The sequence below is a fragment of the Seriola dumerili genome, unplaced genomic scaffold, assembly GCF_002260705.1.
Source record: "Seriola dumerili isolate Sdu_G_001 unplaced genomic scaffold, Sdu_1.0 BDQW01000081.1, whole genome shotgun sequence".
Classification (NCBI taxonomy): Eukaryota; Metazoa; Chordata; class Actinopteri; order Carangiformes; family Carangidae; genus Seriola; species Seriola dumerili.
The window spans coordinates 120,067-134,376 of record NW_019174336.1 but is presented as its reverse complement, the minus strand read 5'-3'; the positions used below and the strand labels follow the sequence as shown (position 1 = coordinate 134,376).

General features: G+C 39.0%; 1 protein-coding gene across 1 annotated transcript in view; it reads left to right on the top strand.

Moving 5' to 3' along the window:
- Positions 1-14,310, top strand: part of dcc (DCC netrin 1 receptor) — a 233,113-nt gene that overhangs the window by 135,293 nt on the left and 83,510 nt on the right. Inside the window, exon 14 of the mRNA XM_022744417.1 lies at positions 11,166-11,307. Within this exon, the coding sequence (XP_022600138.1) occupies positions 11,166-11,307 (142 nt within the window). The remainder of the gene's footprint in view (positions 1-11,165; positions 11,308-14,310) is intronic.

Sequence of the window (14,310 nt, the reverse complement as noted above, 5' to 3'; positions counted from 1 at the left end):
TAAACATAATTAAAGTAAGCAGCAGTGAAGGGTTCACCTGAGCTCAGTGTGAAGTTCATTTGACTTCTGAGGACTTGAAATGAGGATTCACACAGTCCATTATGAAAACTTTCAGTCAGTGTCTCACTATGAGGGACTGTGCAAACTACAGTCCCTCATAACAAAGTACTTTCACTCATACAGTACACTACAATACAACATTCATTAATTCTATTCTTCACACATTTCCCTCCCTTATTCATTACTTTTCAGTCATATACGTACATGTATTTAACCTTTCAACAAGAAACACAAGCATTTAAGTGATTCTGAAGGATTCTGAAATACTGTATGGATGTCTGCCATGATGTCCAGTCAGGACTAATGGGGGCAGCAGGACATGACTGTTCTCTGACCTGGTTCTCGCTCTGGTTTCATGCAGTTACTGTGTTGACAGCCTCCCTGTTTCCTCTCTAAATGTTGAGACTTACTGGAGTCCAGATAAGGTTTGAATTCTCCACACAGCCTCACACAAGCAGAAGAATCTGTCTCTTCCTTTTGTTCCCAGCGATCTAAGAAACTATTAAAATTTGTAATGCAGCAAGCAGGATGACCCTTATTACAATCACTGTGGAGAAGTGCATTCCACAGTAGTGAAACAGAAATTCTCCTCACTTTTTGTGGAAATAAATATCATACTGCAGCATAATCTTTCCATTTTTCAAAAGGCTGTTCCACTGTGTAAATTTTGTTATTTATTGCTGCAGCTGCTTCAGAATCCTATGAAATGTCATGAAGTCGCAGTTGCACTACTTACAGTAGTTTGTGGTGGAAGAAGCTCCACTCTGTAATAGCACTAAGAGACCAGTTCCACCACTAGCAGCATACCATCAGCCACTTTTCAATCCAGTGCTACTGAGTGAACAACCACATACAACCTGAGTGTTTCTATGGAGATGTTTTCTTTCCCATCATATCACTGTCAGCAGGGCATTCTCTCAAATTAACTCTCTTTCAAATAAGTAATTTCAACTTAAACCCCTTTTCCACCAGTCAAAAAACCAACTAAGACAGGCTTTTGTCAGCAATGGAAAAGGGTTCAATCGTCATTCACACCCGGGTCAAATGACTGCAGCAGACATGGGTTTTTATCATCCCTGGCTCCAATCGGCTCGGATCTACATTGATGTAAATACAACACCCGGGTGAACCCACTAATTTTCACCCCTTTTCTGCTGTATCGTCTTTCAGAGCACAGAGACTATAGACAGACCTGTCACCTGTCGAGCACAGTACTGTTATATCAGAAAACCTCGGCTATGCTGCACTGTTGGCTTCAAGCATCCTTGGGCAAGATACTTAAACCCAAATCGCCACTGATGTACCATGGATGTGTGTAGAGAACGCTGTATGATTGTGTGTGTGAATGAGTGAATGTGGCTTCCATTGTAAAGCGCTCTGAGTTTCCTACAATTTTCAACTTAGGAGAACAAGTGCTACTTGGAAAAAATTACTTATTTGGGGGTGGGGGGTCCGACCTCCCCCCATTGCTGAAAGAAATGCTAGAGAAAGACCATGAAACAGGTTGGGAAATATTTTTGGTTTTATCATCTGTGGTGTGCTACTGAAGAGAATGTCAGTGATTCCCACTACAAGTTCTTCAGTATCAGCAGCTCCTGCAACTGCTCAGAGGTCAAGCTAGTGTTATCTTACTCTGTTTCATGGCTCCAGTTGTGGTGATCACAAATGATCAGACAAAACACTCAGCAATGTGTAGTCTTACAACCCTGTGACTCCAATCATTGTACAGAGTAAGGTATGGAGTGCTCACATCATGTTTCGAACAGTGGCTAATAACATCCTCCCCCCACCTGGTTAACTGCCTGCTGGGCCTGTGACTGCAGTCATATTACAGATAGTTTACCCACACAGACAGATAGAGACTACTTGTCGGAGCAGATGTTCATCAGACAGACTTCACAAGCTGATGTAAGAGTGCACTGTATTTTCACAATAGGTTTTTAATGTGGAAAACAGGGCAGTTCATCCTTCAGCCATGAAAGGTAGAGAAGAAAAAAAATTGATTAAAATAATTTTCAATCCTGGTAATTTCTGTAAAGTCTAGTGCCAGTGCAGAACATCCTCTGGGTTTTTTATGACTCTAACAGAATTTCAGTTTCAGTGTTGTGATAAACTCATTTTCACTGGCTGCAGTTATTTCAGGAAAGTTCCTGATCCATGAAGAGTCGCTGGACGAAATCTTTAAACACACACAAACACACATGCACAAAACCGCATACACAAACACATACACACCCACACAAACACACACACACACACACACACACACACACACACACACACACACACACATCAGTCATTCTTTGAATCAGCCAGTCACGTTATCAATTGATTAATTCAGTTATTCATTTACTTGCTCATTTGTGTAGTCATTCATTCATTAATTTATTCATTCAATCATTCATTCATGCTGTCAGTCAGCTAGTAACTAAGTCAGTTATTCTGTTCGTTCTTTCTTGCATTCAGTTCTTCATTCACTTCAGATCTGTACACTGTGAAATCAGAAATTCATCTGTTCATTCATTCATTCATGCATTCAGCAGATAAATTAACTTTAACCATCAGATCTCCTCACTCTGATGCTTTGCACCATCTAGTTGCCGTGGTAACAGGATGATTACACTCTCAGAAACAAAAATGTAAACATGATTATTAATTTGTTGTCATTCATCAGCTCTGTTTTTCCCTTGATTCATCCCTTCCTCCTGTCCTGTGGAAAAAATACTTCTATTTTCTGCATGTATATGAAATTCATTTTAATCTTGCAGATAATAAATCATAAAATGTTAATCCCCCCAAAGAATCTAATTTCAGTAAAAAAAAATGCTTGATATTTGATGCATTCACAATTAAAATGGCAGGGGGACAGGCCCCCGTCAATGCTGGGCACTTTAGTTTATAATTACATCACAGACTATGGCTTAACGAGCTCTGGAAAATCCTTCCCGTGTACACAGAGAACCAACTGCTCACACCTGCATGTGTATTTTTTCATATATTGTTCTAAAACCCAACAGCTGTTTATTTTATTTTCTGAACACACTCTCTCTCTCTCTCTCTCTCTCTCTCTCTCTCTCTTTCTCTCTCTCTCACACACACACACACAAACACACACACACTGCATGGTGGAGCATGGTGTTGCATGTTGTATTGCAAAGCAAACAGAGACAGTCTGCCCTCCATGTGATTGCTCCTTTTACCCAGAGGACATTAACACACACACACACACACGCACACACAGAGAGAGGGATAGAGAGAGAGAAAGAGAGAGGGGGACAGATGAGTAAACTCTCCCTGAATTCAATCTGTGATTGTTTGTTCATGTCCTCTGGGTGAGAGCTGCAATCACATTGGATGTGTGTGTGTGTGTGTGTGTGTGTGTGTGTGTATGTGTGTGTGTGTGTGTGTATGTGTGTGTGTGTGTGTGTATGTGTGTGTGTGTGTGTGTATGTGTGTGTGTGTGTGTGTATGTGTGTGTGTGTGTGTGTATGTGTGTGTGTGTGTGTGTATGTGTGTGTGTGTGTGTGTATGTGTGTGTGTGTGTGTGTATGTGTGTGTGTGTGTGTGTATGCGTGTGTGTGTGTGTGTGTGAGTGTGTGGGTGTGTGTTTGTGTGTGTGGAGATCACAGGGTGGATGAGGTGTTATGTATGCAGCTCTTACACTGCAGCAGAGAAAGCCACTGAATTAATTCCAGTTTCAGTTTAAAGTTTTGTTTTTTCTTCAAAGCTTTAATCAATCAGTGAAACTGCTCAGCACAAAGTACAGCTGGAAATACAATAATACAGACTGTACTGCTAAATGAAATGCACGAGTGCTGTCGTATGTCCTGCATCAGCAATACAGGAGGTTCAGGCAAGGTGAATGGCAAGGTTCTGTTTCTGCTACTGTTCCTTCATTACTTTCCTTTGAATGTCTCAGTCTATCTGAGAATTGTTTCTGACCATGTTCATCCCTTCATGGCCACAGTTCACCTTCTTCTAATGTTTCCTTCCAGCAGCATAATGCTCCATGTGACAAACTGGTTTCATCAGCATGACAGTGAGTTCAGTGAACTTCAACCCCCCCCCCCCCAGAGTGAATGTGTGAGGCTGGTTGACAGCAAAGGGAGGAGCTACGCAGTATTAGTATGGTGTTCATTAAGTCTCCCTCAGACATGTCTGATTCTTGTGATTGGCTGTTGCTCTGGTTATTATCAGCACTTATTATTATCAGTGTCATCATCATCAGCTTTCTGCAGACCTCCCTGTAATTTCCTCATGTCCTCCAAGGGAAAATTAAAACAGACGGAGGCTCTCGGTCTGTTTGAAGGCAGTGAATGAGGCCACAGCTGCACTTGCCCTGCTGCTTTACAATGTCAGCTACATCTGAATACAAAGCAGCTGCAGCAGAGAATTCAGCTCCCAACATTTTCTGCTCCACTCGGACAGAAAAAAAAAGAACTGCTTCAGTGTTACAGTACAGCCCGAGGCCACTTCACCTCCAATTCACACATGGAAAGAAAAATACATCTGAAACCAGCTTAATTGATCCATGGAGCCTATTTAGTTCAGTCAGCGTCTAAAAAGAGATGAAACTCAACAACTTAATGAACACAGCAGTCTGTGGTTCAGCTTTTTCAGGAGGTGCAGGTGGAGAGTGGACAAAAACATATAATATAGGTCTGATTTCAGCCAGTAAGATGTTTCATATGAAGGTAATCTCTAGCAGCACACACACATTTAAAGATACAGACAGATGCAGGAATTTGAAGGATGGAGGTGAATAGTAATGTCAGGTTAGTTTCACTAATACTTTGAAATGAATAAATCTGCAGAGACGTTGGGCTGGATTGATCAGTTATGAAAAAAAATTATAAAATATAACTAGAATCACCTCCTGGTGGTTGTATCCTCCATAAACCAGCCAGCAATATTTTTTGGAATGAATGACATGCAACATTTACTAACAGCAGCAGAGTCGCCAGGAGGTATTGAGATGGATGATGGATGAATAACACACAAGACTGTTGCACCAGAGACCAGGGTTCACATCCACAGTCAAAAGCCATTTAGTTGAGGTCATGGTGGTTTAGGTTAAATGTAGATAAACAGGTTGTATCTGAAGTCATACCAGGATCTTTCACTAACCTGAACCACGTGTTGTGAAAGTCTAAACAGAACCATAAAAAGACTTGAATTATGCTGCAGTCCCTACAATTTAATACTCTGCTGTAAATTCACATATTTCGGCAGAAAACAAATATGTTGTATTTGTGATTTGCTAAATATGTAAATTAGGGTTGAGTAGTCGTAGTAGCTGCAGCTGCAGGAACACTTGTATTTAGTATTTGTAACAGCAGCAGCATAGTAAACCACAACAACAGCTGTAGTAGAGGCAGCGGCAGTAACAGTAGTAACAGTAGTTGCAGCAGGAATAGCTGTAACCAGTAACTTAAGTAGCAGCAGTAATATCAGTAGGAGACAGTATTGTAATTATGTATTAACACAGTGACTGTATTAATAGACAGTCTAATGAAAAGAAGAAGATTGTAGCAGTTGTTTTTGTTGTGCCACTGAGGAGTGGTTCCCTCCAGGTAGAGACTCGCTGTGATGGTGCTGTCCTCCTTCATGGATGGTTTGCCTCTTTGTGGCTCTGTGGGAGTTGTTCCAACATGAATGTAACCTCTATATTGTTTCCATGGAGACCTCACATCCAACTGTGTCCTATCAAAGTGGCTAATTAGGTAATGAAGTGCATGGTGACACCCGACGAGAGAGAGAGAGGGAGAGAGAGAGAGTATGGAGGAATTTGGCCGACACACACATCTATTTAATTTTCCCCTTCTCTTTTTTCTCTCCCTACATTCTTCTGCTTCCCCCGTCTTCCCCCTCCTCCCTCTCAGTAATAAGTTCTGCTGTAATCAATTAGCAGGATGAGGAGCAGCAGAGGGAACAGGTGCAGCTAAATGTTAATGAATTCCTCTGCGGCCATCGTCACAGTAACACTGGCTGAATATTTAAACTGCTCATTGGCCTGATGACTTACACCACAGCTGATGGAGAATGGACACACCATCGCTCTGAGTGTGTGTGTGTGTGTGTGTGTGTGTGTGTGTGTGTGTGTGTGTGTGTGTGTGTTAGTACATTCCAGGTCAGAATTATTGCCAGCCTTGATTTGTAAATACAGAATTTAGAATATCTTCAGAAATAAATGTGAATGAACCAATTTTGTANCATGGATGGTTTGCCTCTTTGTGGCTCTGTGGGAGTTGTTCCAACATGAATGTAACCTCTATATTGTTTCCATGGAGACCTCACATCCAACTGTGTCCTATCAAAGTGGCTAATTAGGTAATGAAGTGCATGGTGACACCCGACGAGAGAGAGAGAGGGAGAGAGAGAGAGTATGGAGGAATTTGGCCGACACACACATCTATTTAATTTTCCCCTTCTCTTTTTTCTCTCCCTACATTCTTCTGCTTCCCCCGTCTTCCCCCTCCTCCCTCTCAGTAATAAGTTCTGCTGTAATCAATTAGCAGGATGAGGAGCAGCAGAGGGAACAGGTGCAGCTAAATGTTAATGAATTCCTCTGCGGCCATCGTCACAGTAACACTGGCTGAATATTTAAACTGCTCATTGGCCTGATGACTTACACCACAGCTGATGGAGAATTGTGTGTGTGTGTGTGTGTGTGTGTGTGTGTTAGTACATTCCAGGTCAGAATTATTGCCAGCCTTGATTTGTAAATACAGAATTTAGAATATCTTCAGAAATAAATGTGAATGAACCAATTTTGTATCATCTGAATATTTTTTATAAAATGTCCAAAGTTATTGATCAACAATGAGAACAAAAAATGTTTTCATTTACTGAAATAAAAATACAGACAGAAAATGTTCTGTGGGCACAATTATTCTGGATTAATTGAAATTAGTTCCTCAAAATAAAAAACAAATAACACTTGCCTGTGTTATTTCCAATTATTACCAGTGTTCACGTGACCTGAATTAACCAATGAATAATAAAAATGTGCTGATTGTTTCCAGTTTCTTTTTCACAATGGCAAAGATGAGAGCGCATTAGAAATACTGTCATGAAAAAACATAATAATTCCAAATTATCTCGAAATCCCTGTTTCAACAGTTCGTAACCATTATCAAGAAGTTTCATAGTCTTAAAACTGTTAAGGCACTTCCAGGATGTGACACAAATAAAAACATTAATGAGAGAAGTCTGTGAAGGTCAGTGCAACATTAAAGACATCTGAAGAGCCTCAGGATGACCTGGAGGAATCTGCAGAGGTTGTTTCAGCTTGTACTGTACACCACACACTGAACCCAGGTGACACAACTATTTAAAGAAAGGCACAAAACAGAAATACTCATGTTTACAAAAGGTACTTTGTGATCAGATAGTGTTTCATTTAAATGAAAGTGAACTTATTTTATATCTAATGCAATAATCATTCAATAAAGTAGTTTGAGAAAGTGGAATTCCATACTCACAAAGATCAGAAACCCAGGAAGCTTTGCTGAGTTTAACACTAGCCTCAAGCTTTGGCTAAAGTCAGTCACCATTAATGGTTGCCTTGTAATTATTGTATTGTATGTATCATACTGATTTTATTTAGCCTATGTATTGTGCTGTTTTGTGTATTTGTTACTTTGTGGTTATTTTTTGTGTACCTGCCCAGGGACAACAGAAATTAACTTCTAGCTAACTCTAGTGCAATTACTTTTAATGTGCGCTGTCCCCACAAAAATAAACATTGAAAACAAAAATTAATAAAAATAAGCCATAGTCTTTGTGGGATACTGTTCTATGGACAGATGAAACCCAAAGTGGAGCTCTTTGGGAATGTCATGCATCAGTTTGTTTATAGGCAATGAAATTAAACCCATAAGGAAAAGAACATCATACCTACAGTAAAACATGGTGGAGGTTCTATCATGCGGTGGAACTGCTTTGCTGCCTCTGGTACTGGAGACATTGAATATATCAAAGGATGAAATCAGAAGATTACCAAGGCATTTTAGAGCGAAATGTGTTACCCAGTGTGATGCCCCTCCCATTGTCTTGGAGGTTGTCCTTGCCCACATTGGCAGGCAGTTGGTTGGCATGGGAGAGTTACCAGCTGATGCTGTGCACCTGGCTTTTCCAGAATATAAAAGCTGGTCCATGTGCTCACTTGTCCTCTCCCTTCCATTTGCTGACAGCCATTTGTTTTGCTTTTGCACATACAACACCAGCACAGCACAATTTCCACTCATAGATGCATCGCTTTCATGACTAAACTTGCTGATTTCCATCCCTCATTGCTTATCCGTCCTATGTTTTAGTTATAATAAATTGCTTGTTTTTTTAGCATAACTTGTGTGATCTCCCTTATTGTCACATTCATTGAGCCAGTTTGTGACACCCAGTGTCAGAAGACTCACTTCCTTCAGCAGGAAAAGCTCACATCAGCACAAAAAAAGATTGAAAAGAAAAGACGAACTGTTTTTAACTGGCCAGTAACGAGTCTTGACCTGAATCTCAGTGAAACCTATGTGATGTCACCCACAGGTTTCTGAAGAGCAGTTTTGAAGGTCAGAGTGAGCTGCTCCGCCATTGCCATCTTGGCACTGTGTTTGACTCTGACCCTAACTCCCAGCTAATCCAAATATGGACAAAGAGGAGGAAGAAGCTATGCCCATCTTTATTTACAGTCTATACTTGTGACCTGAACAGAGACAATTCTTATACAAATTTGAACCTGTGTTCTTTATATCCATGTTTGCTTGCTAGCTTTCTTCTTTCTTGCCTTTTATAGCAGGATTCATGGAATGTTACCTCCACCTATAGATCAGTGGAATACACTCCACAAGGTGCCTTCAAGAGAATTGCACCATGCTCACTGAGACCTTAGAGTCCCCCTTTGTTCTCTCTGTCTGACTAAGCCACTGACTTGCTGCACACATGACATTGATATGGTTCTTCATGGATCAAATTTTTAGAGTCATTTTAGAAAAAAATTTAGTTTGTTTCACTGACTCCACTGCTCGGAGTGGACTCACCTTATTCTGTCAAATACCCTTGTCTGACCTCATTATGTTTAAGTCTGATTAAGTTTAGGTACAATTCATTTTGAAATTCTACCATTATTAGTATAGTTATCAGTAGCAGCCTAGTTATAGAAAGTCTGCTAACACTACACAACTAGCAGGCGGAGCTATGACGGATACGAGTGATAAAAGAGAAAGATAGAGAGAGGTTGGTATGACAGAGATCCTTTTTTTATTTCTTAATTCATTAATCTTCATTCATAAATGCCCACATAACACACACACACACACACACACACACACACATACACACTGAGGATATCAGCAGGATGGTTGATGGCCAGCTGCCTCACACAGCAGAGCACACTGGGGGCCAAGCAAACATCTGCTGTGTGTGTGTGTGTGTGTGTGTGTGTGTGTGTGTGTGTGTGTGTGTGTGTGTGTGTGTGTGTGTGTGTGTGTGTGTGTGTGTGTGTGTGTGTGCGTGTGTGTCAGAGGTGGGTTGTTAACATGCAAATTAAGCAATTAAAATTCATCCCATACACACACAAACATACACACAAACACATGCATTGAAATATATGCAACGTATAAACGCCTTTACACACACAAACACACAGTGAAATTCAAATGACTGCAGGCTTTTACTAGAATGATTCAATAAAAAACAGACACACAGACACTGGGGGCCTGGACCACGGACCAAGTCCAACTTAGTCTGGCTCTCTTGGGGTTATTTGGCTTCACTAAGCTTGACATGGGCCATCCTGCATAACCTGTTTCACTAAGCTGGTTTTCAACTGGCTCTGTTGATTCTGGCCTAACTATCCAGCCTCGTGGAAGAGGCAGAGTCATTACGAGAAGCAAACATCATCAGAACCATGAATAAAGAACTCCATATAAGATGAAAGGGCGATACCTGCAGGTAAATCCAGTTTCAGTGAAAGCAGAAAGTTATATTCATCATTCAACATCAAAGTAAGGCTAAGTAAATAAGTGCAGGAATTATTAGCATTACTTAGTCTTATTTGATTTCTGCTGTTGAAACAGAGATGAATAAGACAAATATTGAAATAGTGAGCATTAGTTTTCTAATAAAAGATGACAGATTTAGTTTAGTTTAGTTTTTTAGTTTTCTCATCATCATCATCATCATCATCATCATCATCATCATCATCATCATCATCATCATCATCATCATCATCAGGATCCTGCTGGGAATGAAAGACTCTTTGTTATTTTGTTATTTAATGAGGTTTGTGAGACATATGACGTCAGTGGTTGGGCTGTTGATGGGAAGCCGTGCAGCACAGGTTACCATGGTGATCTACCCCAGTTAAAAGTGAGCCTGCTTCATGATACCAGAAAACCTGAGATAGGCCCAAAGATGTCTTGATAACCCACTAATCTCACTTCATGGTACAGACCCCAGATCAGTATCAGACTCATCTGAAGAAACATAGAAACACAGAAGCCAGAAGGGCTTCACTGCTGATTGCTGATCAGATTTACGGTCACTCCTGGCTCTAACACAAACACACTCATAATGTTGCATTCATGTCATGTCTTTGTGATACAAAATTCACAGTCTGAAGTTGTTCTCTTAGGAGTCATTTAATAACTCTCATGTTTTTAAAATGTTGAAACAGTTTAAATTTCAAAACCCTGAGTGTGTTCATTGTGGTCATTATAAAGCTAATAGTGGTGTGTTTTTCTCATTCCTACACATCACATTTGAATTGGTAAGGGTTTAAACAGAATGTTTTTCTCTTTTTAATTCTATATACCAAATCCAGTAAGTCAGTCATGACATGGGCTGTCAAACTGAAATTCATAGTGTCTGTCCCTCAACATGTCAACAGTCTGTGTATCAAATGTCATGTTGATGGGCAAAAGAGATACTGAGTAAACAACAAACAAAGACAATGAACAACTACAAGGAGACACAAAATTATCAAGTCTGAGAGTCTTCCTCCCATTTTGGAGGTGGGCCTTTTACTGTCTGTGCCCAGTCAGTGTCCTCAGTCAGATGTTGTTTTTCAGTTTAATTAGTTTACTTATTTTTTCTTAATTATCTTTCAGAGCATCAAGGTGTCATGGCAGCCGCCTATGCGTAGCGCCCAGAACGGCATCATCACTGCCTACAAGATCAAATACAGGAAGACCGGTCGGCGTGGAGACCAAGAGGCCATTGAACCCAACAACTTCTGGTACCTGTTCACAGGTGAGGCTCTGCAAGGGAATTTATTCTTTTTTTTTGTTTGTTTGAATTCAGGAAGTTTAGGTTAATCATTTCCTCTTGTTCATCAAATATTACTCAAACAAAAGGACACAGAGCATTTGATTAGATTCATATACAATTGGAGCTCTGGTTAATCTAACAATGATGCTCTATGATACAGAGGAATAAGAAATATCAGGCTTTTGATACACAGTCACAGTTTTTAGTTAGATCACTTGATTGATGTTACTCTTTTAATGGGATTTGTTGACAATAAGAAAAATGTATATTTATCCTAATTTCAACTTCACTTTGTTTTTATCAAAAGGTAACCTATGTAGTTTCCACATGAGGAAAGAGAAACGTTCTCAATAATCCTGACAAATTCATCCAACAAGAACGTTCACATAGAGACAAAGAGTAGACTCAGATCCTATGTGTTCATGTTTTAGTGCATCTGGAATGGTGCATGTGTGTGGGTGGTAATACAGTAGACACTGTATGTCTGTATGTTCTTTTTTTCTCCTGTGAAAGAAAATCTGCATTTGCATGAGTTGACATCTGCATTTGTCTGTGTGTGTGTGTGTGTGTGTGTGTGTGTGTGTGTGTGTGTGTGTGTGTGTGTGTGTGTGTGTGTGTGTGTGTGCTTGTGTGCACATGCATTCAAACTGCCACCAGCTATAATTTCAATTTGAGGTTTGCAGGATTTGAATGAAACTGATCTTCCTTTTCATTATTTTCCACTGATGGTTATCTTCATCTGTCTGTCCATGCAAGGATTTATTTCCCAGTGACAGGTGTTCGTGTGTGTGTGTGTGTGTGTGTGTGTGTGTGTGTGTGTGAGCCGATCCGCCTGCCGCAAACCTTGCTGTCAGCAATAATAACCCTTTTTACAAACAGAGAATACACAACTGAATTTCAATAAATAAAATAAAACCCTGCAGCTTCACTGATGAGATAAAAGGGTGACACATTTAACGTTCATTCTTTGTTTACACTTTAATTTTACTCTTCAATATACGTTACACAGCAGACTTAACCCTTTAATGTTCTGCGCAACCGTTTGGTAGACCACACATTTTGAGTCACTATTTCTCATTTAAAAATGTGTTGAACTTAACTAACCCTGATTGAGCCATCTCTTCCGAACGGTTTAGTTATGTTATGCTAACAAAAACCACTAGATGTGACTGTGTCTTTAAGTGAAAACGAGAAAATTGACTCTTAACGTAAAATTTTTTGTCTGAATTTTTAAAGGTAAGCTTCTATAGTCCTACTGAACAGAATTATGAAACTTGATGCAACAAAAATAAGTCTAATAAGGGTAAAATATATATATTTTTTAAAACATTCTTTACCAAACAGTTGAACTGTCACTTTATGGTAAAGGTAGAGAAGCTAGCTAATGTAATTAAAATTGACTATTTACTATGAAATAAAAAAATGTTGATCATTCATTGGTGTTAAAATGACACATTTAATGATATTCCATTGTATATATATATATATATATATATGCCACTAAAGGTAGTGATGCTAAGATAATAAATTAGCAATTTTCATGAAATAAAAAAACTTATTAACATTCACTTTTATTAATATCACATATTTAATGTTATTTCATTATATATTTGATGAAAAATGTATATATCAGTATGATTTGCAAATGTAATATAATATGCAAACCAGGAATGTTCGCAACATATGACAAGAAATAGAGTCGATCTACTGGCCAAAAAGGCTTAAGTGCTGTTACACCACTGGCCAAAAAACATTTGTGCTGTTGCATGACCAGCCCAAAAAAATGTGTGCTGTTGTACTGCCACAGAGATGAGCAAGTTCAATTAATTTCTTGAAAAAGTTTTTGGTATTTGTAAATGTATTTATACTTTTACCATGAAGGGACTTCTGTCTGAACTGTTTGGCAGAGGTCTATATCTAAATAACTATGGGGTCTGTTAAAAAAAAAAAAAAAAAAAAAAAAAAAAGAGATATTATTATTGACCCAAGTAAATAAAAAACGCAAAGAAAATTTTTTCCATTGCTTTTTCTTGTAGAGGACATTAAAGGGTCAGTGACTATCAGAGGGCTGATCCTTGGCCATTTACTCTCTGGATCTTTGTTTTAGTGAAAGCTACAACTACAAGTTTCAAACTTTCAATCTTTAGATTATCTCTTTACACTTCCACCAAATTTGGAAAACAAAAACTTTTACTAAATTAATAGAGTAAAACAATGACAGTGTAAAATCCTGCCATTAGAGGCTGCAGCTTTTTACAAGAACAATATAAACGTTTTGGAGAGAATAAACACACCACTGAAGCTTTGTCCTTAGGGCAGCCATGTCTCCTATGATGTTTCAACTAAATTGTATTATGTCTTTTATTAACATAATGAAGATATGTTGTTAACTTGCGTATTTAGCAAGTCAAAAATATGTTGATACTTACTGTATACTGACTCCAGCTTTAATAAAGTATGCTATGGATCTGCTCAGACTCTTCTGATCTGGTCTGGTTTAAGACACAAAAGGTTTATTTACATTTAACCAAAACCACTAATATTCACTAAGTGCTTTTGTGGCCTTAACCACAGATGGGACTCTGGATGTAAACATCAGTACACCAGCCCTCCATCTCCACCACCTCCTGGTGACTGCTGCTGTTAATAAATGTAACGTTTCATTCATTCAAAAGAAACAAAGAACAATGCCTCTGAACAAACTCTCAACACAGTCAATGTTTCCTAACAAATGTATTTACTGTTAGATTTAGGTTTAATCGTACATAAACATAATTTCTAGGAGACAGGGTCATCTCAGGGCAGGGCTGCAGGAAAGGTCATGTGATCATTCAAATCTAAATGGTAAGCCTTCTGGAGAGGAGGAATCTGAATCTGAGGTTTTTTTCTGTGGAAAACTGACACAAAATAACTGTTTTTTTTTTTTTTTTAAAACATATCTTTATTGGTTTTTGTATTCATACAACAACATCCAACAATTAAAAC